The sequence below is a fragment of the Macaca fascicularis genome, chromosome 8 (assembly GCF_037993035.2).
Source record: "Macaca fascicularis isolate 582-1 chromosome 8, T2T-MFA8v1.1".
NCBI classification, from domain to species: Eukaryota; Metazoa; Chordata; class Mammalia; order Primates; family Cercopithecidae; genus Macaca; species Macaca fascicularis.
Genome location: NC_088382.1, coordinates 152,037,315 through 152,058,199, shown reverse-complemented (window position 1 = coordinate 152,058,199; position 20,885 = coordinate 152,037,315). Strand labels below are relative to the sequence as shown.

Here is a 20,885-nt window from a genome sequence, read left to right as displayed (position 1 = left end):
GACCCTCCCCTGGCCGGTGAGGGGCAACGGACTCATCACTCTTGCTCTGCGAGGAAACAGGCTGAAAGGTGACCCTGGCGGCCCAAGGACACACACCCATTGTCCCCAGGTTCCTCCCAGGTCTCTTCTCCAGTGGGTCACGGGGAGAGGGAGTCGTTCGGAAGCTCAGTGCCCGCAGGCAGAGCAGGGAGAGGGAGGCGCCCCAGGTCCCTGCGGAAAGAGGTCCCAAGAGGGTCTCCGCAAGAGGGTCCTCACTCTGCGCGTCAGCTCCTCCCGGGAGGGCCTGCGACCTCGGGGAAAGGTCCCTCAGATGTCTTGAGACTCAGTTTCCCCGCTGGTGACACTGGGCGTCTGGAGTCCCCGCGGGACCTGCCAGTCCCCGTCCGAGCACTGCCCCACGCGGAGACCGTGCAGCCTGACCTGGGGCCCGACGCCCGTCCCCGCAGCCCGAGAAGCGCAGGTGCTCGGCCCTCCCCTGGCCGAGACCTGCCGCCCCTGCAGCCCCGCAGGAGCTCGAGCTTCTAGGGGCCAGTGTGAGGTCCGGGCTCGGCCTGGGCAGGGCGGAGCCCGCTCCCGAAGCGCCTCAACGCCGGGCCGCCGCCCTCCGCGTGACCTCCACCTTCGCCGTCATCCCCATGTGCACAACGGGGAAACGGAGGCCCACCACGAGGCAGGCGGGCACAGCCAGCTCGCGCGCGCACCCGCAGAGGCCTATTGGCCCAGCCGTCCGCCGTCCGCGCCGCTTCCGGCTCCGCGCGAGGGCCTCTGGGGCGGGCAGCCATTGGCTGGTGTGGGAGGGGCCGCGCACGCCGGCGGCGGGAGGGGCCGTCACGTGATGTTTGGGTGCCCGCCCCGCCCGCCTTGAGCGCACGGAGCGGCCCGCGAGCCACCGAGGCCCAGGTGAGGCGGCAGCGGTGGGGCCGGGGCCTGGTGGGGGCCGGACGTGGGGCGGCGAGGGCGAGGCGGCCAGGGGCCGGCGCGGGGCCCGGACCCCAGCGGGGGTCGCGGCGTAGTGTGGGGCTCGCGGGAGGCCCGGCGGGGGGCGGGGCCGCGCCAGTGGGGAGGGGAGGGGGCGGGGCCGCGCCGGGGGTGGACCCGAGGGGCGCCAGGGACCCGGAGCCGCGGTCCCCCGAGAGCGACGCGTTTCGGGGACCGGCCCGCGGGCACGTGCGCTCCTCGGCGGGTCCTTGCGCGCTGTCCAGACCCCAGGTCAGTGGGCTCTGGCCCGGGCAGCCGGTGCCTGTATCTGGAGGTCAGTGCCGTCCCGGGGAGCGCCCCGGCGCCTACGTGCTGGGTGCAAGGGATGGTGCCCTTCCACTCAACTGGCGGAGCCCGCCTTCGAGACTGAGCTGGGGACCCCGCCCCTGTGTGCTTGCCTCTCCACGCCTTTCTGTCCCTTCTCTAAGTTGTAAGAAGGTGCTTCCTGGGTACTGGGGCCGGCGACATCCCCACCAGGGACTTTCAGGTGATGCTGATCTGTGCTGCCCCCGCAGAAACTCTCCAGGGACCTCGTGTTTGTTGCCTAATGGCGCAGTCCTCCTGCTCTGGAAGCTCTATCTGTGATGTCCAGTGTGGTAGTCCCAGGCATGTGTGGCTGTTTATATTGACCTTAACATGAAGGATTCAGGTCCTCCGTGCCTGTGGTCACATGTCAGACACTCAGTAGCCACGCGTGTCTGGTGGCGGCTGTGTTGGACAGCGCGGGTAGGGAACACTGCTTATCACAGGAAGTTCTGTGAGCCGGGGTGCTGCTCAAAATGGGCCTCGCCCGTGCTTCTCCACCCATGCTCCATCCATGCTTCTCTGCCCCTCATCCTGCCAGGTGCCTTTCCAGCCACACCTGGCGCCCTTTCCTTCCTCTGCTGCACACTTGCCTGCTCTTTTAGTTCCTGGCTCGCTCCTGGCTTGGTGGCAGCTCCGCTTCCGGCATGTCTGAGCTCACCTTTCTGACCACTCTCCTTCCTACAGTATTTCCTGTTTGTCACTGTCGCTCATCTGCTTGTTTTCTGTTTAATCTTTAGTGTCTGTGAGACTGGGATGGGGATTGTTGCTTAGGATACCCCCAGTGTGGACATAGTATTAAGTTGAAAGAAAGCTGAAGTTTGTTAGTACTGAAGTGCTTCAGCCGACTGGACCTCTGCTTTCATACAGTTCCAGCTTATACGTCACAGGATCTCAGCAGAAGTCGTGGAACAAATGTTTGGACGCGGCAGCGCAGGCCGTGAATGCAGGTGGCTGTGGGAGGCTGGCAGATCCAAGAAGAGTTCCCGGAGGAGGCTGAGTTTTGGCTGGATCACCTCTGTTTCTCTCCTCCTCTACTGGCCTGGCCCCATGAACATCTGGCAGCCTGTGGCTGCTCTGACTCCATCTAGGAACCTTCCCTGGACATGTCCCCTGAGTCTGGCCCTCTGCAGATGATGGGTCGAGAGCCTAGACCTAGGCACTTGGTCTAGGGGCTCATGGGCTCGTGGGCAGCCAGGTGTCCCTGAGTCCCTTCCACAGCTCCTCATGGCCTGCAGAGGGAGGTCCTGGGTTTGGCTTCTGCCAGCAGCTCCAGCCACATCTTCAGTCCCTGCTTCACGTCCCTGACAGTGCAGTACTTTTTCCTGCACAGTCTGTGGCGTTTCTCCCCGGTGTGCCTGTCAATGCAGAGCCTTGTGTTTGGAATGCCGTGGCACTCCTGTGTTTGTCTTTCCTGTGTGCCTGTGAGCCCCTGTGGCCTAGACCTCTGCCATGTCACCCTTGTGTCCTGAGTGCCCAGCCCAGCACTGAGAGTAGGATGGGCACCCAGCAGGTTTAAAGAATAAATAAACTGGACATGTAAGGCTTTGAGCAGAATGTGGTGAAAAGTGCAGCTGTGGAAGGTCATGATGCTGGAGCTTGAGACGGAATCAGGGAGTCACCTTCCAGGTGGGAGGAGTTGGGGAGTCACCTTCCAGGTGGGGAGGAAAGACACACACGCCTCAACCATGGCTGTACCAAGGCATTTACGACACGGCGTGGATGCGTCCTTCCACAGTCCTGAAAAGGGTTGGTGAGTGTCTGCAGGTCATGACGTGAATGGTGCTAGTCACAGCACTTCCTGGTGCCAGGTGACCAGTGACCTGTGCTCATTGCTCAGTTTATTCTCACAGTCACCCTGGGAGGAGGGTGTGTTATCCCCATTTCCCAGATGGAGAGACTGAGGCGCAGAATGGTGATCTTGCTGTGAGTCCCTCAACTGTTGGGTTTTAGGACGCCGTTCATCCAACCCAGACAGACACATTTCTTCCGAGGTTGTTAGGCGTTTTATCCCTCTGAGTGGTGTTTGACCGTATGAACAGGTGGGGGTTAGGCTATCTTCTTCTTCTTTTTCTTTTTCTTTTTCTTTTTATTTCTTTTTTGAGATGGAGTCTCACTCTGTCGCCAGGCTGGGGTGCAGTGGTGCAGTCTCGGCTCACTGCAACCTCCAGCTCCCGGGTTCAAGTGATTCTCCTGCCTCAGCCTCCCAAGTAGCTGGGACTACAGGTGCCCGCCACCATGCCTGGCTAATATTTTGTATTTTTAGTAGAGACAGGTTTCACCACGTTGGCCAGGCTGGACTCAAAACTCCTGACCTTCAGGTGATCAACCTGCCTCAGCCTCCCAAAGTGCTGGGATTACAGGCATGAACCACCGTGCCCAGCTCCCCTTTTTTTAAGATAGGGGTGTCTCACTATGTTGCCCAGTTGCCCAGGCTGGTCTTGAACTCCTGGCCTTAAGCCATCCTCCCACCTCGGCCTCCCAAAGTGCTGGGATTCCCAACATGAGTCACGGTGTCTGGCTGCAAGCTTTCTTTTTTAATGCACACGGGCGTTTCTGTGGCTACTGGGTTTGTTTGGATGGTGTGATTTGCTCCAAGTAGATTTTGACCTTGTGGCCCAGTCCAGCTATAATTCATTATGTTCTTTAAAGTCTGGTTTGTGCATTGTCAATAGTAGTGGACTCCTGAGCAGCCCTCCTCTCAGATTCCTCTGCTTTCTGCTGGGATGCTCAGCCCTGTCTAAACATTTGCGGCATCTGTGTGTGGAGGAGTGGCGACCGAAAGACCAAAGGCAAGAAGGAGTGAGCGGGAGAGTTGGAGAGCGCATGGCCGGTGCTGTCTCTGGTGACAGTGCCAGACTCCTAGTGGGCAGGTCTGACTCGGGTCAGCCTGTGAGGGGCTTGAGAGGCAGGGTGAGACCTGGACTTTTCTGGTGGCTGTTGGTGCTGAGCAGGAAACCTGCGGCCCAGGCTGAGGTTTGCTGAAGAAGTCTGGAGACAGGGCTGGGTGGAGCAGTGCTTTGGGGTCTGGTCCAGGCCACACCTAGGGCCTGTGACTGGAGCCTGCAGGGGCCAGGCCCCACGCCTTGGCGCTGTGTGGCTGAGTGCCTTGTGGTGGTCACGCTGTGGGCCCCCTTGATGGATTGCAGGCTGGCCATGCAGCTGGGTGGACTGGTGGCAGCTGCTGCTCATTATCCTGGCAACCCTGGGCTCCAGGCTGCAGGCGGGAGCCCTCCCCAGCTTGGAAGCGAGTGAGCAGAGCCAGGCACGCACGCTGGCCTGGGAGCCCCTGGCCCAGTGCTCTGGCCAGATCAACTGTTGTTTTCTTCCACAGTGGAAGAGTGCCTTGTTTTCTGCCTTTAATTTGCTGCCAGGTGAGGGCTACAACCCAGCCCTGACCTATATAGCATCCAGGTGGGGACACAGCATTGCTGTATCTTAGCCGTGGGGCCCCGCCCATGTCACTCGGCTCCTCCAGAAGCCCTGCCTTTCCGTGTCGTTAGTCTGATCCCGCAGCCTTCTGGGAGGTGGGTGACATCACATCTGTCCCAGAGGCTTGGAATCTCCGGGCGTCTTGGGGACATCACCCGAGGGGTGTAGGGAAGAATTCCCAAGGTGCACAGAGGGGCTGTGGAGGGTCAGGGAGGGCAGCTGCAGGGCAGTTGGAGCTGCCTCTCTTCTGTGAGACCCTTGGGCTGCCTCGCCACTGCCCCACGCATCAGAGAGCTTGCTCTACCCGGTCAGCCACAGCACAGCCAGCTTGCACAGTAGAACTGAGCGTCAGGCTGTCTTCGATCCTGATTATAATGACACCTCCTGCTCTTGACCACAGGGCATCTGTCAGGCACCTGCTAGGCTCTTCCTACTCCTCAGATCAGGTGACCTCCCAGCCTTGGGAAACTTACCTGAAGTCATGGGGGTAGTAAATCACCAGCCATGAATTGAGCCCTGGTGATCTGACCAGGATTCTGATCAGAGGTGGAAATCAGAGGCACTGCTCACCGTTCTGCTGTCCTGCCCTTCTGGCGATCCTGCTCTGCTGCTCTCCTGGAGGACCAGGCTGGAAGCAGCTTTACAAACAAAATTTCCCTGTTTGAGTTAGAGGATGTTATTAGTAATGGCAATTACTGCACTAATAAAGACCTAATCCTGTCCCTCCGTTCCGTCTTGAGATGATGTTCCAGAGCAGAGTGTGGCAAGGGTTCGCAGGCTTGAAGGAATCCAGGTACGGAGGTTGAGATTTCTGATGGAGAGGGAGGGTGGGCGGTGCTCACGATTCTTGTTCCTATAAGGCTTGAGGCTAGGAGGTTGGGGTGGCGTGAGCCCCCTGGAGGCTGTGGTTGCCTGTGGATGGTGTCTAGTTGAGTCAAGTGTTTCCAGGGCTTTGGGGCCAGGTGCGTGCACGCGTGTGTGTGTTTATCGCCTGAGCCTGACCCTGGGTGTCATCTGAGGGGTGCAGACTGAACCTGTACCAGTGGGAAGCTGGGCCTTGGAGGGGTGATGGTGAAGGAATTGAGTGTAGTGTGGTCTGGGGAAGATGAGGGCCAGTGTTCTGAGGGCATGGATCATCAAGGCTCCTGTCAGAGAGCCGTGGACAAAGAGAGCCACAGGCGTCTGCCCTGGACGGAGCGGGCCACCTGGGCCGTCCTCCATCCGGACCCATGATCCATTCTAGCCAAGTATTTGGAAGGGGACATATTTTTAAACCAGAAGCCCAGGATCAGTCTCTCCCCGCATTAGAAAGAAACAACACAGCACAGCAGTCTCCTTCCTGGGCTGGCTGCGCTCCGTGCTAATGAGGAGCTGGACTCATTGCTGGGAGTCTGACCTCCTTCCCCCCTGCTGCTCACTTGTGGGGAGGTGCTGATGAGCGTGGCGTGCTGGGAGTGGGCGCGGAGGCGGGAATTGCGAGTAGGGAGGACCGTTGGTTCTGCTGCTTCCTGGTACCTGGGCGTTTTCGCTGGTCACAGCCCTCTAGCCTGGGCCCTTTAATGGTGCATCTGGCTGAGGGGTGGCTCTGGCCGTGCCCCCCTCTGGTGACAGATCTTCCTGGCAGCTCCAGCCTCACTCTCACTTGGCATTTGCGGTGCTCCCTGGGCTTTCCAGCCCCTGGGAAACCTGCTGTGCTGACTTCTCAGGCTGCCCCCAGCCTGCCCCCGGTGTCTTTGCTGGGGCTGCCACTCTGCCTGGAGTGGCCCCGACTGGTGACCTCCTGGGCTGTTGAAGTCTCCGCTCGGGGACGCCGTCAGGAGTCAGCCCCATCCGCTCATCCTGAGGGCCTGGTGCCTCCCGGGGAGGGCAAGGAGAGAGAGGGCTGCAGATTTTGGGAAGCGGCTCGCGTGGCTCGGCCTTGTTGCATTGCGGTTGTTAGCTTTCCTCCGCGGGGGCCGGGACTTGTCTTTTCTGTCTCTGTGGTCCCAGCACAGGGAAACGTGCACAGTGGGCACAAGATAACCATGGCAGGAGCTGAGCCTCACCTTTAGGCTGCTCGGCCTCTGATGCATGGGGCCGCCCCCTCCCCTGCCAGGAGCAGGAAGTGGTGGGAGACAGGAGCAGCGATGCTTCCTGCAGGCGGCCAGGTCCTGACTTCCCAGAGCAGCCTCCAAGGTGACACCATCACCCTATCTTACGGAAGGGAGGCCGGGCCACCTGCCCGCGTCTCTCCTCATGGAGACTTGGCTTCTAGGGCCCTGCACTCTTAGTGCGCTTCACTGTCCCCACGGCACAGGCGCAGCCTGGGATGCTGCCAGCTGAGGAGCCTTGGCAGGGCACGCGGGGACGTGGACGGGCGCGCTGGCGGCTGGGGTGTGAGGAGTGCTGCGGTGACCCTGCGGACTGTCCCACAGCTCAGAGCTCAGTGGCCTGGTGCCCCTGGTGCCCCTGGTGCCCCTGGTTGGAGCAGGGAGGTGGGAGTCGTTTTCTGTCCAACCCAAGAGGTGATGTGGTTTCCCAAGACCAAGAAGCAAGTGCGGAGCAGAGCTGTGGGAGGAATCCCGTGGGGCCTGGCCGTAGACACTGTGGCCTGTCCTTCCCACACTGCCCCACGGGAAATGGGCCCAGGACCCAAGACTGAGAAGCAAGTGCAGAGCAGAGCTGTGGGAGGAATCCCGTGGGGCCTGGCTGTAGACACTGCCCCACGGGAAATGGGCCCAGGATTGTGGGGCACTTCCAGGTGAGCTCATTTGCTCCTTGGAACCCCAGGGGTTCTAGTCTTCCCTACTGCCATCACCGTCCCTCCCTTTACCCAGAGCAGCTCTGATGTGACCTGTTGTACTTGGTATCTTCTGAGTACGGTTGTGTTTGGAGAAAAGATTCTGTAGTTGAGAATAGTTCTAGAGCTGCTTTCACTCCCCAGTTTACAGATGGGGAGTCAGAGGTCTGAGCTGTCCGGTCCACCTGCCCTGCTGCTGTGGGGTGCCCACACCCTGGTTCCTTCAGTCCAGCAGGGTGGTCCGACAGGTAGAGTACCTCCCGCCTTTCTGCGTATCTGCCCCCAAAGCTGTTATTTTGACACCTTAACCTGTGCAAGAGGGTATGGAGGCCACTGGAGGCGCAGGCATAAGCATGGGGCCCATGGGCAGCCTGCAGCCTTCTGCCTTAGCCGGGGTGGGAGGGCTCCCAGCCCAGCAAGGAGCGAAGACGGGCAGCCGGCGTGGGCAGAGCTGTGATTGGATGGGTGGAGAATGTAACCATATAGGCAAGGTTTTGCTTTTGTAATGAACATCCCTCAGCTTAGGTTTTAGTAGCCTGAAGCAACAAAGGTGTATATCCGTTGGGGACTCAACAGTTCATTGGCCAGAAGGAACCACACGGCTGCAAGCACAAGAGGCCGGGAAGTGCCCCACACTCCCGAGGGAGGAGAACTGGAAGTCTCAGGTGACCAGCACGAGCGATGCCACACTGACCATGTAGCCAAGCAGCTTGGGCTTTGAACTGGCTGCCTTTGCTGCCTGGGCTTTCCTCCGATTTTCCTCCTGTCTGCGTTAGGAGAGGGTGGACTGTGTGATGCTTTGCCTCCCTGTGGTCCTCCACTCCAGGAGGTGGTGGAGTGGACGGGGCAGGTGCTTGGGGGAGCCAGACCAGGGAGAATGTGGCCTCTGCTCTTTCACTTCGCACCTTCAGGCGTGGCGTTTGACGTCTCAGGGTCTTTTTGTAAATTAAACAAAAATTTAATGACTGTTGTAAATTCACATACAGTTGTAAGAAATAATACACGGATCCCATGCACTGCTCACCCAGTTTCCCCAGTGGTAACTTTGTGCAGAAAGAGGACAACAGCGCAGCCAGCAGATTGGCCAACACGGCTGCCATGCCTGAGGTTTGCATCATCACTCAGAGGAGCCCTGTGTCGGAGCCCGTTTCCAGTGAAGCCTACCTCGCTTCTGCCTCGAACCCTTCCTTAACTCCTGGGAGCCACCAGTCCTCTGTCCGTCTCCGTAATGTTGTCATTTGAAGCGAGCTGTAGAAGTGGACTCCTGCAGTGTGTGGCCAGGGATTGGCTTTTCCCATTCGCCATCGTTCCCCGGACGGTTCTCAGGGCCGCTGCGGGGCCTGGAATGGTTTCTTCCTGTTGCTGAGACCTGTTCCACAGTGTGGGTGGCCCACAAGTTATTCTCATGACCTTCTACTTTACTGTTTTGAATAGTTTAAGTAGTTTGACTGTTAAAACATGGCAGGAAGCATCCAGTAGAAAGTGCCCCTATCCCTGGCTGGCCAAGCCTTCATCTCCACAGCAGCCACTTTTGTGAGTTTCTTCTTCTTTTTTTTTTTCTTTTTCTTTTTTTTTGAGTCGGAGTTTCGCTGCTGTTGCCCAGGCTGGAGTGCAATGGTGCGATCTCGGCTCACCGCAACCTCCGCCTCCCTGGTTCAAGCAATTCTCCTGCTTCAGCCTCTTGAGTAGCTGGGATTACAGGCATGTGTCACCACGCCCAGCTAATTTTGTATTTTTAGTAGAGACGGGGTTTCACCATGTTGGCTAGGGTGGTCTCAAACTCAACTCCCGACCTCAGGTGATCTGCCTGCCTCGGCCTCCTAAAGTGCTGGGATTACAGGTGTGAGCCACCATGCCTGGCCTCTTGTGAGTTTCTTATACAGTCACGTGAAGCCTAAGGATGTTTTGGTCAATGATGGATGGTATAGACAAGGGTGGACCTGTAAGATTATACTGGCGCCGAAAAATTCCTGTCCCCTAGTGATGTCCTAATGGTCATGATGTTGTAGTGTAATGCATTACTCACATGTGTGGTGATGCTGGTGTAAGCAGACCTGCTACCCTGCCTGTCATCTAAAAGTTCAGCACATATGCTACATAATACTTGATAATAAACACTTACGTTATTGTTTTGTGTATTTATTATACTTTTTATCATTATTTTAGAGTATACTCCTACTTACTAAAAAAAAGTTGGCTGGGTATGGTGGCTCACGCCTGTAATCCCAGCACTTCGGGAGGCCGAGGTGGGCAGATCCCCTAAGGTCAGGAGTTTGAGACCAGCCTGGCCAACATGGCGAAATCCTGTCTACTACAAATGCAAGAATGAGCCGGGCATGGTGGTGCGCATCTGTAATCCCAGTTACTTGGGAGGCTGAAGCAGAATAATCACTTGAACCTGGGAGGCAGAGGTTGCACTAAGCTGAGATTGCACTATTGCACTCCAGCTTGGGCAACAAGAGTGAAACTCTGTCTCAAAAAAAAAAAAAAAAAAAAATTAACTGCAAAACAGCCTCAGGCAGGGCCTTCAGGAGGTATTGTCATGAGATCCTTGGGGTGTCACTTAGACAGCTGGAAACCTCTTTGGACGGCGGTGCCTCTGCCTGAGTAGTGCTCACACCTGCTGGGCTTGTTGCGCTCATTCAGCCCAGCAGGCTGTGCTCAGCTTGTGCTACCAGCCCAGATCCTACGCCTGCCAAGGGTGAACCAGTAATCCAAGGGTGGATTAGTGAGGGGTGTGTGGGTGAGCAAGCATGGGTCTGGCCACTGTGCGCAGCCGGGCATGCAACCCCAGGTGCTGGCACAGGTGCTGGCTCCTTGCAAGGCTGCGGCTGGACCAGATGTTCTGCAGTGGCTTCCCCTGTGAGCACCCGCATCTGAATGAGGGGAACGTGGTGGCGCTGGAAGCTTGGAGACGCCAGGAACTGCAGAGCCCCAAAGAGGGTGCCACAGCCCCGGCTCAAGGAATTTCTAGGTCTGGGCTTCCTGAAGAGCTGCAGCTCTTCCCTCCTCTTTGTCGCCTGCAATGTTGCGAGTGGGGAGGTGTGTTTCTGTCCCGTTTGTGTTATGGCTCTTTTAGTCATGCCACTAGGTGGGTCCCAAGTTCTTGTCCTGCATCCAGGACAAATGAGATACACAGACAACTGCAGGGTGAACAAGGTGGAGAGGAGGTTCACTGAGTGACAGATCAGCTCTCAGGAGAGCCACAGTGGGTTGGTCCTTTCTGCAGGCAGGTCACCCTGATGAGTGTCCCGCTCTCAGTGGAGAGGAGACCTGCGGTGGCAGCTCCTTCCCACAGCTGGTAGTGGTGACCTCTGTGTGAGCCTGGCTGGGTCTGGAGTTTGTGTGGGCTCAGAAGGGAGGAAGTGCATGCTGATTGGTCCAGGGTGGCCATTGGTGGACCCAGGGTGAGCACCAGGAGTTCTTTCTCCAGGCTGCAGACTTCACCTGGGACCGACAGCCTGGCTCCCGGGTTTCACACGGCCCCTGGCTTGAAGGTGGGGCTTCACTGGGGACCTTCTGCTTTCTGCCCAGGTGCCTGTTTGCCTCCAGCCACCGTCCATGGTGCCCAGGCTGTTTGTGCTGAGGACACTTGCAGGCCTGTGCCGAGCCACCTTCAGCTCCCCCTCAGCCTCCCTCTCATGCTTGTTGGCGGCCAAAGTCCAGAGGGGGCAGAGTTGGCAGGGGCTGGCATGTCAGCCCCTCTCTGAGTGCACACACACCAGCCGTGTTGCTACAGAGCTCAGGCTGGGCTTCAGCTTTGCTCCAGAGTTGGAGCAGGCACTGAGAACCGGGAGAGGCCATGCGGTAGGAGCAGGCACTGAGAACCGGGAGAGGCCACGCGGCGGGAGCAGGCACTTCTGAGCCCGCGGGGGCAGGGAGGCTTCCCAGGCCCCCAGGAGTGCAGGGGTGCCCGGGTCTGCAGCCGTGGCTGGCAGGGTGGAGCCGTGCCCAGGAGTGTGGGGCTTCTGCTCCACCAACTCAGAATTGGGCGGACTCCCCTCTGTTTCTGGCTCTCACTGGCTCCACTGAGTGCACAGCCCCTGCCACACCTTCCCCGCTGCAGCCCGCATCACCACAGCGGCTGCTCCAGGCAGGCCACCGCCACCGTCAGTATCCAGAAGACATTGTTATCCTAGGAGATGACGGCTCCGTGTGTGTTACTGCCCCTGCAGACCCTCCTGTGGGACAAGAGGTAGAGAGGGAGGACAGTGGTATTACCATCCTGACCCTTTGTAGGCCTAGGCTAGTGTGTGTGTGTGTGTGTGTGTGTGTGTGTGTGTGTGTCTTTGTAACAAGTTTAAACAGTTAAAAACAGGAGAAAGCTTATAGGATAAAGATACAAAGATGGAAAATACTTTTGTACCGCTATATAACATCTGTGTGTCTTAAGCTAAGTGTTGTTACAAAAGAGGCAAAAGTTTAAACACTTATAAAGTAAAAAAGTTACAGTAAGCTAAAGTTAATTTATTATTGAAGAAAGAAAAACTTTTTTTTAAGAGACAGAGTTTCATTCTGTCACCCAGGCTGCAGCACTGTGGTGCAGTCATAGCTGACTTTCTGGACTCAAGTGATTTCTCCTGCCTCCACCTCCCAAGTAGCTGGGACTACAGGTGCATGCTACCATGCCCGGCTTATTGATTGATTGATTGCAGAGATGGGATCTTGCTTTGTTGCCAAGGCTGGTCTTGAACTCCTGGCGTCAAGCAGTCCTCCTGCTTTGAAACCCTCTCAGGATGTTGGAATTACGGGCGTGAGCCACCAAAACTTAAAAAAAAATAGTGTCGCGTAAGTGTACAGTGTCTGTTATAAGGTCCCCCGCAGTGTACAGCGTCTACTGTAAAGTCCCCCGTGGTGTGCAGTGTCTCCTATAAAGTCCCCAGCAGTGTACAGCATCTGTCACAAAGTCCCCAGCAGTGTACGGCGTCTGTCACAGAGTCCCCACAGTGTACAGCATCTGTCACAAAGTCCCCAGCACTGTACGGCGTCTGTCACAAAGTCCCCAGCAGTGTACGGCGTCTGTCACAGAGTCCCCCGCAGTGTACGGCGTCTGTCACAGAGTCCCCCGCAGTGTACGGCGTCTGTCACAAAGTCCCCAGCACTGTACGGCGTCTGTCACAAAGTCCCCAGCAGTGTACGGCGTCTGTCACAGAGTCCCCAGCAGTGTACGGCGTCTGTCACAGAGTCCCCAGCAGTGTACGGCGTCTGTCACAGAGTCCCCGGCAGTGTACGGCGTCTGTCACAGAGTCCCCGGCAGTGTACGGCGTCTGTCACAGAGTCCCCGGCAGTGTACGGCGTCTGTGATAAAGTCCCCACAGTGTACGGCGTCTGTCACAAAGTCCCCACAGTGTACGGCGTCTGTCACAAAGTCCCCAGCAGTGTACGGCGTCTGTCACAAAGTCCCCAGCAGTGCACGGCGTCTGTCACAGAGTCCCCACAGTGTACGGCGTCTGTCACAGAGTCCCCACAGTGCACGGCGTCTGTCACAGAGTCCCCAGCAGTGTACGGCGTCTGTCACAGAGTCCCCAGCAGTGTACGGCGTCTGTCACAGAGTCCCCAGCAGTGTACGGCGTCTGTCACAGAGTCCCCCGCAGTGTACGGCGTCTGTCACAGAGTCCCCCGCAGTGTACGGCGTCTGTCACAGAGTCCCCAGCAGTGTACGGCGTCTGTCACAGAGTCCCCGGCAGTGTACGGCGTCTGTCACAGAGTCCCCGGCAGTGTACGGCGTCTGTCACAGAGTCCCCGGCAGTGTACGGCGTCTGTCACAGAGTCCCCGGCAGTGTACGGCGTCTGTGATAAAGTCCCCACAGTGTACGGCGTCTGTCACAAAGTCCCCACAGTGTACGGCGTCTGTCACAAAGTCCCCAGCAGTGTACGGCGTCTGTCACAAAGTCCCCAGCAGTGCACGGCGTCTGTCACAGAGTCCCCACAGTGTACGGCGTCTGTCACAGAGTCCCCACAGTGCACGGCGTCTGTCACAGAGTCCCCAGCAGTGTACGGCGTCTGTCACAGAGTCCCCAGCAGTGTACGGCGTCTGTCACAGAGTCCCCAGCAGTGTACGGCGTCTGTCACAGAGTCCCCAGCAGTGTACGGCGTCTGTCACAGAGTCCCCAGCAGTGTACGGCGTCTGTCACAGAGTCCCCAGCAGTGTACGGCGTCTGTCACAGAGTCCCCAGCAGTGTACGGCGTCTGTCACAGAGTCCCCAGCAGTGTACGGCGTCTGTCACAGAGTCCCCAGCAGTGTACGGCGTCTGTCACAGAGTCCCCAGCAGTGTACGGCGTCTGTCACAGAGTCCCCAGCAGTGTACGGCGTCTGTCACAGAGTCCCCAGCAGTGTACGGCGTCTGTCACAGAGTCCCCACAGTGTACGGCGTCTGTTATAGACACATAAATTCTGACTGTTGTATTACAGTTGCCTACTGCATTTAGTCCATTTGCCTGCCGTCCAGGTTTATAGTCTGGAGCAGCAGGCTTTACCGCATGGCCTGGGTGTGTACTGGGCTCCAGCATTTGGTGTGTGTAGATATGCTCTGTGATGTTTGCACAGTGAGGAAATCGCCTCGTGATACATTCCTCAGATTGTATCCCCATGGTTAAGCGAAGAATGACTGTTTGTCCTTCCATGGCTTCATTATACATTCCAAGCAAACATAAACATTTCTGTTTTGCTTTTCCTTTCACAAGTCATGATGATATGACACATTCCTGCACCTCGGATCCCTCTATCCCTTGGCGAAGTGTTAGTGTGGTAAGTGATGTGGAGATCTTTTGGAACCAGTCCAGGGTTCCTTTCTTGTCTGTGACAGTCACAGAGGATTCCGTGGTGTGGATATGCTCGGACTGATTTCGTAGGCCTCTGTGGATGGACATTTAGGTGACTTTGGATCTTTTCCTGTAACAAAATGGATGGCCCAGTTCATATGCTGCTTTGCACATGTTTAAGTGTGATATGTGTGCAGGATAAATGCTCAGAACAAGTGCTGGGTCAAAAGGGTACACACTTTTGTAATTTTGACGTAGACTGCCAAATTAGCCTCCAGAGTGTGCCAGTGCATACGTCCATGAAAGTTACTGACTCTCGACCCCATGTTGTACAGTAGGCCCCTTGAACTGAATCCTCCTGTGTAGCTGACATTTTGTATTAACTGGCCAGCATCTCCTCCTCCCTCCATCTCTGGTAACCTCCTTCTACTTTTACTGCCATGAGATCAACTTTGTTAGCCTCCCCACGTGAGTGAGAACATGCAGTGTTCGCATCTCTGTGCCTGGCGTATTTGCTTCACATCATGGCTTACAGGATTTCTTTCTTTTCTTTTCTTTTCTTTTTTTTTTTGAGATGGAATCTCGCTCGTCGCTCAGGCTGGAAGGCTGGAGTGCAGTGGCACAATCTCTACTCACTGCAAGCTCCACCTCCCAGGTTCAGGCCATTCTCCTGCCTCAGCCTCCCCAGTAGCTGGGACTACAGGTGCCCGCCACCATGCCCAGCTAATTTTTTTTGGATTTTTAGTAGAGACGGGGTTTCACCGTGTTAGCCAGGATGGTCTCTATCTCCTGACCTTGTGACCCGCCCATCTCGGCCTCCCAAAGTGCTGGGATTACAGGTGTGAGCCACCGCACCCGGCCAGGATTTCTTTCTTTTAAGGCCGAATAACATTCCACTGTGTTAATGTACCACATTTTCTCCATCCATTCATCTGGTGATGGAACTTAGGTTGATTCCCTATCTTGGCTATTGTGAATAGTGCTGCAGTGAACATGGACATGCAGGTCTCTCTTCAACATTCTGATCTTGTTTCCTTTGAATATGTTTCCAGCAGTGGGATTGCTGAATGAGGTGGTAGTTCTCTATTGAATTTTTGGAGGAGCCTCACACTGTTTTCCATCGTGGTTGTACTAATTGACATTCCCACCAGCAGGCTGCAATGGTTGCCTTTCCTCCACATCTTCACCAACACTGGCCATCTTTGTCTTTTCGATGGTAGCCATTCTAACAGATGTGAGGTGATGTCTCATTGGGTTTTAACTTATATTTCTGTGATGGTTAATGACATTGAGCACCTTTTTTTGTGTACTTGCTCACTATTCATACATCGTCTTTTGTGAAATAACTCTTCAGGAGTTTTGTGGCTTTTTTTTAATGGGGGTTATTTGTTTTCTTCCTATTGAGTTGAGTTCCTTATATACTGTATTTTGGATATTTACACCTGTCAGATGTATGGATTGCAAATATTTCCGCCCTCTCCATAGATTGTCTGTTCACTGTGTTGATTGTTTCCTTTGCTGTGCAGAAGCTTTTTAGTTTGTTGTAACCCCATTTATTTCCACTTTTATTGCCTTTGCTTTTGGGGTCATATTCAAAAAGTCATTGCCCAGACTGACATCGTGGAGGTTTTCCTCCCTTTTCTTCTAGTTGTTATACAGTTTTAGGACTAAACGGTTGTCTTTAATCTATTTTGAGTTGATCTTGTACATAGTGTGAGATGTGTCGACTGTTATTCTTCTGTATCTAGAGAAGCAGTTTCCCCAGCATCATTTATTGAGAGACTGTCCTTTTCTCATTGTGAATTCTTGGAACCATTGTCTAAAATCATTTGACCATAAATGAGTGGATTTATTTCTGGGCTCTCTATCCTGTTTCATTAGTCTGTATGTCTATTTCTATGTCATCACCATGCTGTTTTGATTACTATAGCTTTGTGGTATGTTTTGAGTCAGGTTTTCTTTATCCTCAGACATTTTATCCTTTTTATTGTTGTTCCAAGGAATATTTTCTTCTATATTTATCACATATGTGTGTGAATACTATTGTATTCTAAATATTAATTTTGGACCAGGCACAGCAGCTCATGCCTGTAATCCCAGTGCTTTGGGAGGCCAGGGCAGGCGAATCACCTGAGGTCAGGAGTTTGAGACCAGCCTGGCCAACATGGCCAAACCCCGTCCCTACTAAAAAAATACAAAAATTAGCCGGGCGTGGTGGTGTGTGCCTGTAATCCCAGCTACTCAGGAGGCTGAGACAAGGGAATGACTTGAACCTGGGAGGTGGAGGTTGCAGTGAGCTGAGATTGTCCCACTGCACTCCAGCCTTGGTGACAGAGTGAGACTCCGTCTCAAAAAAAAAAAAAAAAAAAAGTTTTTTCCTAACTTACTGATTTTTTCTGTTGTTTTTTTAGTTCATTATCTTGGGTTTTCAAGGTGTCCGTTCATGTTGAACTGCAGATAGTGATGGTTAACCTTATCCTTTCCAATTTTATACTCTGGTTTCTTTCTCTTATCTATTTTTATGGACTAGATCCTTCAGCCTGATGGTAGCTAATGGTGATTGTAGTAGCATCTATTAGGAATGTCTCTGCTGTTACTCCATAAAGCAGAGTATGGCTTTGGATTGAGAAAGGTATGCTAATGAAGAACCTGTACTTCCTATTTTATTTCGTATTTTCTTTTTTAAAAAATCAAGAATCATTATTGAATTTTGTCAGTTGCTTTTTAAAAACAATCATCTATGGGGTGACCATATGATTTTTTTCTGAAGACATATTAATATAATGAATTATACAAATGAAGTTGCTAATAATGAAATTAAATTCCTTGATTATACTTCACTTGGTCTGATACATAATTCTTTCAAGGTGCTGGTGAATGCCCTTTTTGCTGGTATCTAATTGATTTTTATGTATTGCTCTTCATAATTAAGGTTGGCCTGTAGTTTTCTTTTGTATGTGCACAGTTTTTTGGTTGTGATATCAATATTATAGTTGCTTCATAAACATAATGTAGAAGTTATCTTTCTTATGCCATTCTCTGGAATAGTTTAATAGCACTGAATTGCCTGGTGTCTAAAGAGTGGTTAGATTCCTCTGTGAAACTGTTGGGGCCTGGTGCTTTTTTGTTTGTTTTTTGTTTTGAGGAAGAAAGTTCTTTTATGATTTTGTCTTTATTATTTTCCCTATGGAAATTATTCTGTTTAAACTTTTTGGGATCAGTTTTGTAAATATTTTCCCAAACTATTATCAATTTCATCCAGTTTGTTAAATTTATTCATGCAGGCTTGAGTAAAATGATCTTCTGTGGCTCTTTTAATATCTTTGGTTTCTGGGGTTATTTCCATCTCAGTTGCTCCTCTTGTTTTTCTTGGTTAGGTTAGTGAAGTTTCCATTGTTTTATTTTTTCTTCCAAGATTCAGCTTTTGAATTTTTAAATTAAATTAATTGCCTTATTTTTCTGCTTTTTAAACTCCCTTGTTTTTGCTAATAATTAATAATCCCTTCTACTTTTCCTCAGTTTATCGTATCCTTTTACTAAATGTCTGGTGTGAATGCTTGGTTCGTTTTTTATTCTTTCAAACTTATTTTGTATTCAAGGGCTGATGCCCAAGTTTTGATGAGACACATTTTCCTTATCACTGCTCTTTAGAAGTTCTGCAGTTTTGGTTTGTATTTTCTTTTTGGTTCAAGAGTTTTTCAGGAGCAAGTTTTAAAATTTCCAGGTAGCAAGTCTTTGATTTCCTGATTTTGTTAGTATTCCAGTTTTAGTTGCATTTCGGTGAGAGAATATTGAGTATCCCCTCTTGAACTTTTGGGTTTCAGGAGGTTTCTTACCTTCCTAATTTGGAGTCAGTTTTCATCACTGTTCCACTGGGGCTTGAAAAGAGGATTGTTTTTTTGTTCTGGGTTACAGAGGTTTGATGTGTATATCATTCACTTTTACCACTTTAATTGTGTTATTTAGGTCATGTGTAATGCTTGCTTAGTTTTTGTCTCTTGCTCTATTGTGGACCAAGAGGAGTGAATTAATGTCTACCATTGATACATTTCTGTCTGTTTCTCCTTGTGGCTCCTGTGAATGTTGGCTGCTGTGTGATTTGTTGCATAGCTATTTATAACTATTATATTTTTACTCTGAAGTGCATGCATTAGGATCAAAGTGCCCTTCTTTGTCTCATTTCTACTTGTCTGACTGTAAGATCATGACTAGTGCTTTCTTGAGTTTGTATCTGCTTGGCATACCTTTGCCCATTACAAAATTTTAACTCTACTGCATTGTTTTAAATGTGTCTCTTATACCACATGAAGTTAGATTTTGCCTTGTGAGTCAATCAGAGAATCTTTTTTTTTCTTGCCTAGTGAAGTTAATGTACATTTATTGATAGATCAACTATATTTGACCTCAGTTGTGTTGTGCTTTGTGTGTGCGTGTATTGTTAAGTCTTTTACTCTGTGGTCCATATTCTTTCCTTTTTAAAAGTTTTAAAGAGTTCTTATACTGAAGAGAGTTTATATGAGATATTATAGTATCTCATGTAATTCGTAAATGCCTCTAATACTTTATGTTGAGAGGGACCATTTATTAGGTATGTTCTGTGATAGCCAGAATAATGTTCTCCCATTCCCCTGATAGCCACACTCTAATCCCTAACACCTGTCAACATGTCATGTTACATGGCAAAAGGATCTTTGCAGATGTGATTAAAGGGTATGGATCTCAAAGTAGATTGATTATCCTGGATTACCTGGGAAGGCTGAATTATCTGAGTCCTGAAAAGCAGAGAGCTTTCTCTGGCAAGAAATGAGAGCTATGTGATGAAGGGGGATGTTAGAGAGGTCCCAAGAGTGAGAAGGATTTGCTGGCCCCTAGATACAAGGACTTTAGGGGCTAAGGGTGGTCCCCTGCCAGGAAGGAAACAGGACCTCAGTCCTGTAGCCACAGGGACCTGGATTCTTCCTGCAATCCGAGTTATTTTCCCAGTCTCCAAGCAAGAACATGGCCCAGCTAAACTTCTGACCTACAGAAGCTGTGAAAGAGCAAATTTGTCTGTTTTAAGCAGCTACATTTGTGGTGATTTGATATGGCAGCAATTGGAAACTAGTACACCTTCTATGAGTAATTACAAAATGAATGTATTTTATTTTCTTCCTCCCATCACCAATTTTCAATGACAATAGTACCTTTCTCAGTGTTTGCCTTTATATTCTTAAATCTACTTGTATTTCTGTTACTGAAATGTCAGCTTTAAATGATATCCTTTGACTCCAGTTCTTGCTAATGAGGTGAGGAGCTAATTGTTTTACCTCACTCCCTCTTTTCTCATTCCCCTCCTAGGTGTCATCAGTTGAGTCATTACTCCGTAGTCAGGGCATATCTGCATTCTGTTCTGTCACCGCAAGCTCACGTTTGTTTTAGTCTTAAATCTACTGGTAAATATATTAATAGTTCATGCTCATTGACAGCCGTTTTGATGGCGTTTCCTCTGTCAGCTTTTGATTGGCTGAGGTTTGTCTTAAAGTTGTTTTTTTCACAGTGGTGGGTCATATTTTCATCTAGGTGCTGCATATTCAAAGCTGTGGCTTCTTGGCTTGTGGGATGGTTTGAATGTTGCTGGAGCCCTTGGTTTGGGCCTCCATCTTTCCAGCGTCTTGGAGGTGTCACTGCATTGTCTTCTGACCTTGAATGTTGTTTCAGAGGAATCTGTGGCCTGGCTGGTTTTTCCTCCCTTTATAAGTGATTTCCTCCCTCCCTCCCCTCCCCGCCTCCCTCCTTCCCTCCCTCCCTCCCTCCCCTCCCCACGTGCCTCCCTTTCTTCCTTCCTTTCTGTCTTTCTCTTTCACCTCATTTCATTCACTTTTCTTGTCTCTATCATTTGTGATACTTTTAAAATCAGATTTTTTGTTGTTGTTGAGTTGTAGGAATTCTTTACTTATTGTGGATGTTAATCCCTTAACAGACACGTGACTTGCACATATTTTCTCCCATGTTATGAGGGGCCTCTGCACTCTGTTGGTAGTGTACTTTTATGTACAAAAGTTTTTAATTTTGATAAAATCCCGTCTATTTTTTTTCTTTTCTTGTCTTTGCTTTTGGTGTTTAAATATTCACTCAGTCATAGCTAAGAAATCATAACCAAATCCAATGTCATGCACATTTTCCATTATGTTTTCTCGTAAGACTTTAATAATTGTAGCTTTTACTTTTAGGCCTTTGATACATTTCATGATAATTTTTGTGTGTGGTTTAAGGTGAGGATCCAACTTCATTCATTTGCATGGGGCTATCCAGTCTTTCCAGCACAATTTGTTGAAAAGATGATCCTTTTCCCATTGAATAGTCTTAGCATGCTTGTTGATGATCATGTGACCATATATACACCAGGGATTATTTCTGGGCTTTTTATTCTATTCTGTGGGTCTATATATCTGATTTCATGCCCTGCCATACTGTTTTGATTACTGTAGCTTTGTAGCATGTTTTGAAATCAGGAAGAATGTAGCCTTCCAAGTTTTTCTTTTTCAAGATTATTTTGGCTATTGGGTTTTTTTCATTTTAGAATGCATTAGTTTTTTTCTGGGCCAGCTCCTTGTAAGAGTCCTCACACCTCCCTTCTCAGAGAGGCAGAGGA

At 51.6% G+C, this 20,885-nt stretch overlaps 1 protein-coding gene across 23 annotated transcripts in view; it reads left to right on the top strand.

Moving 5' to 3' along the window:
• Positions 1 to 837: 837 nt before the first annotated feature.
• Positions 838 to 20,885, top strand: part of TSNARE1 (t-SNARE domain containing 1) — a 140,378-nt gene continuing 120,330 nt past the window's right edge. For 22 of the 23 annotated variants that reach the window (XM_074000118.1, XM_074000104.1, XM_074000101.1 and 19 more), the window contains exon 1: positions 838 to 900. Coding sequence is in view for 1 of the 23 variants with exons in the window: in XM_065519684.2 (XP_065375756.1) it covers positions 2,226 to 2,231 (6 nt within the window). In the remaining 22 variants the exon portion in view is untranslated. Of the gene's footprint in view, positions 901 to 2,151; positions 2,232 to 20,885 lie in introns of all 23 variants that reach the window. The other variant, XM_065519684.2, reaches the window with a different exon arrangement.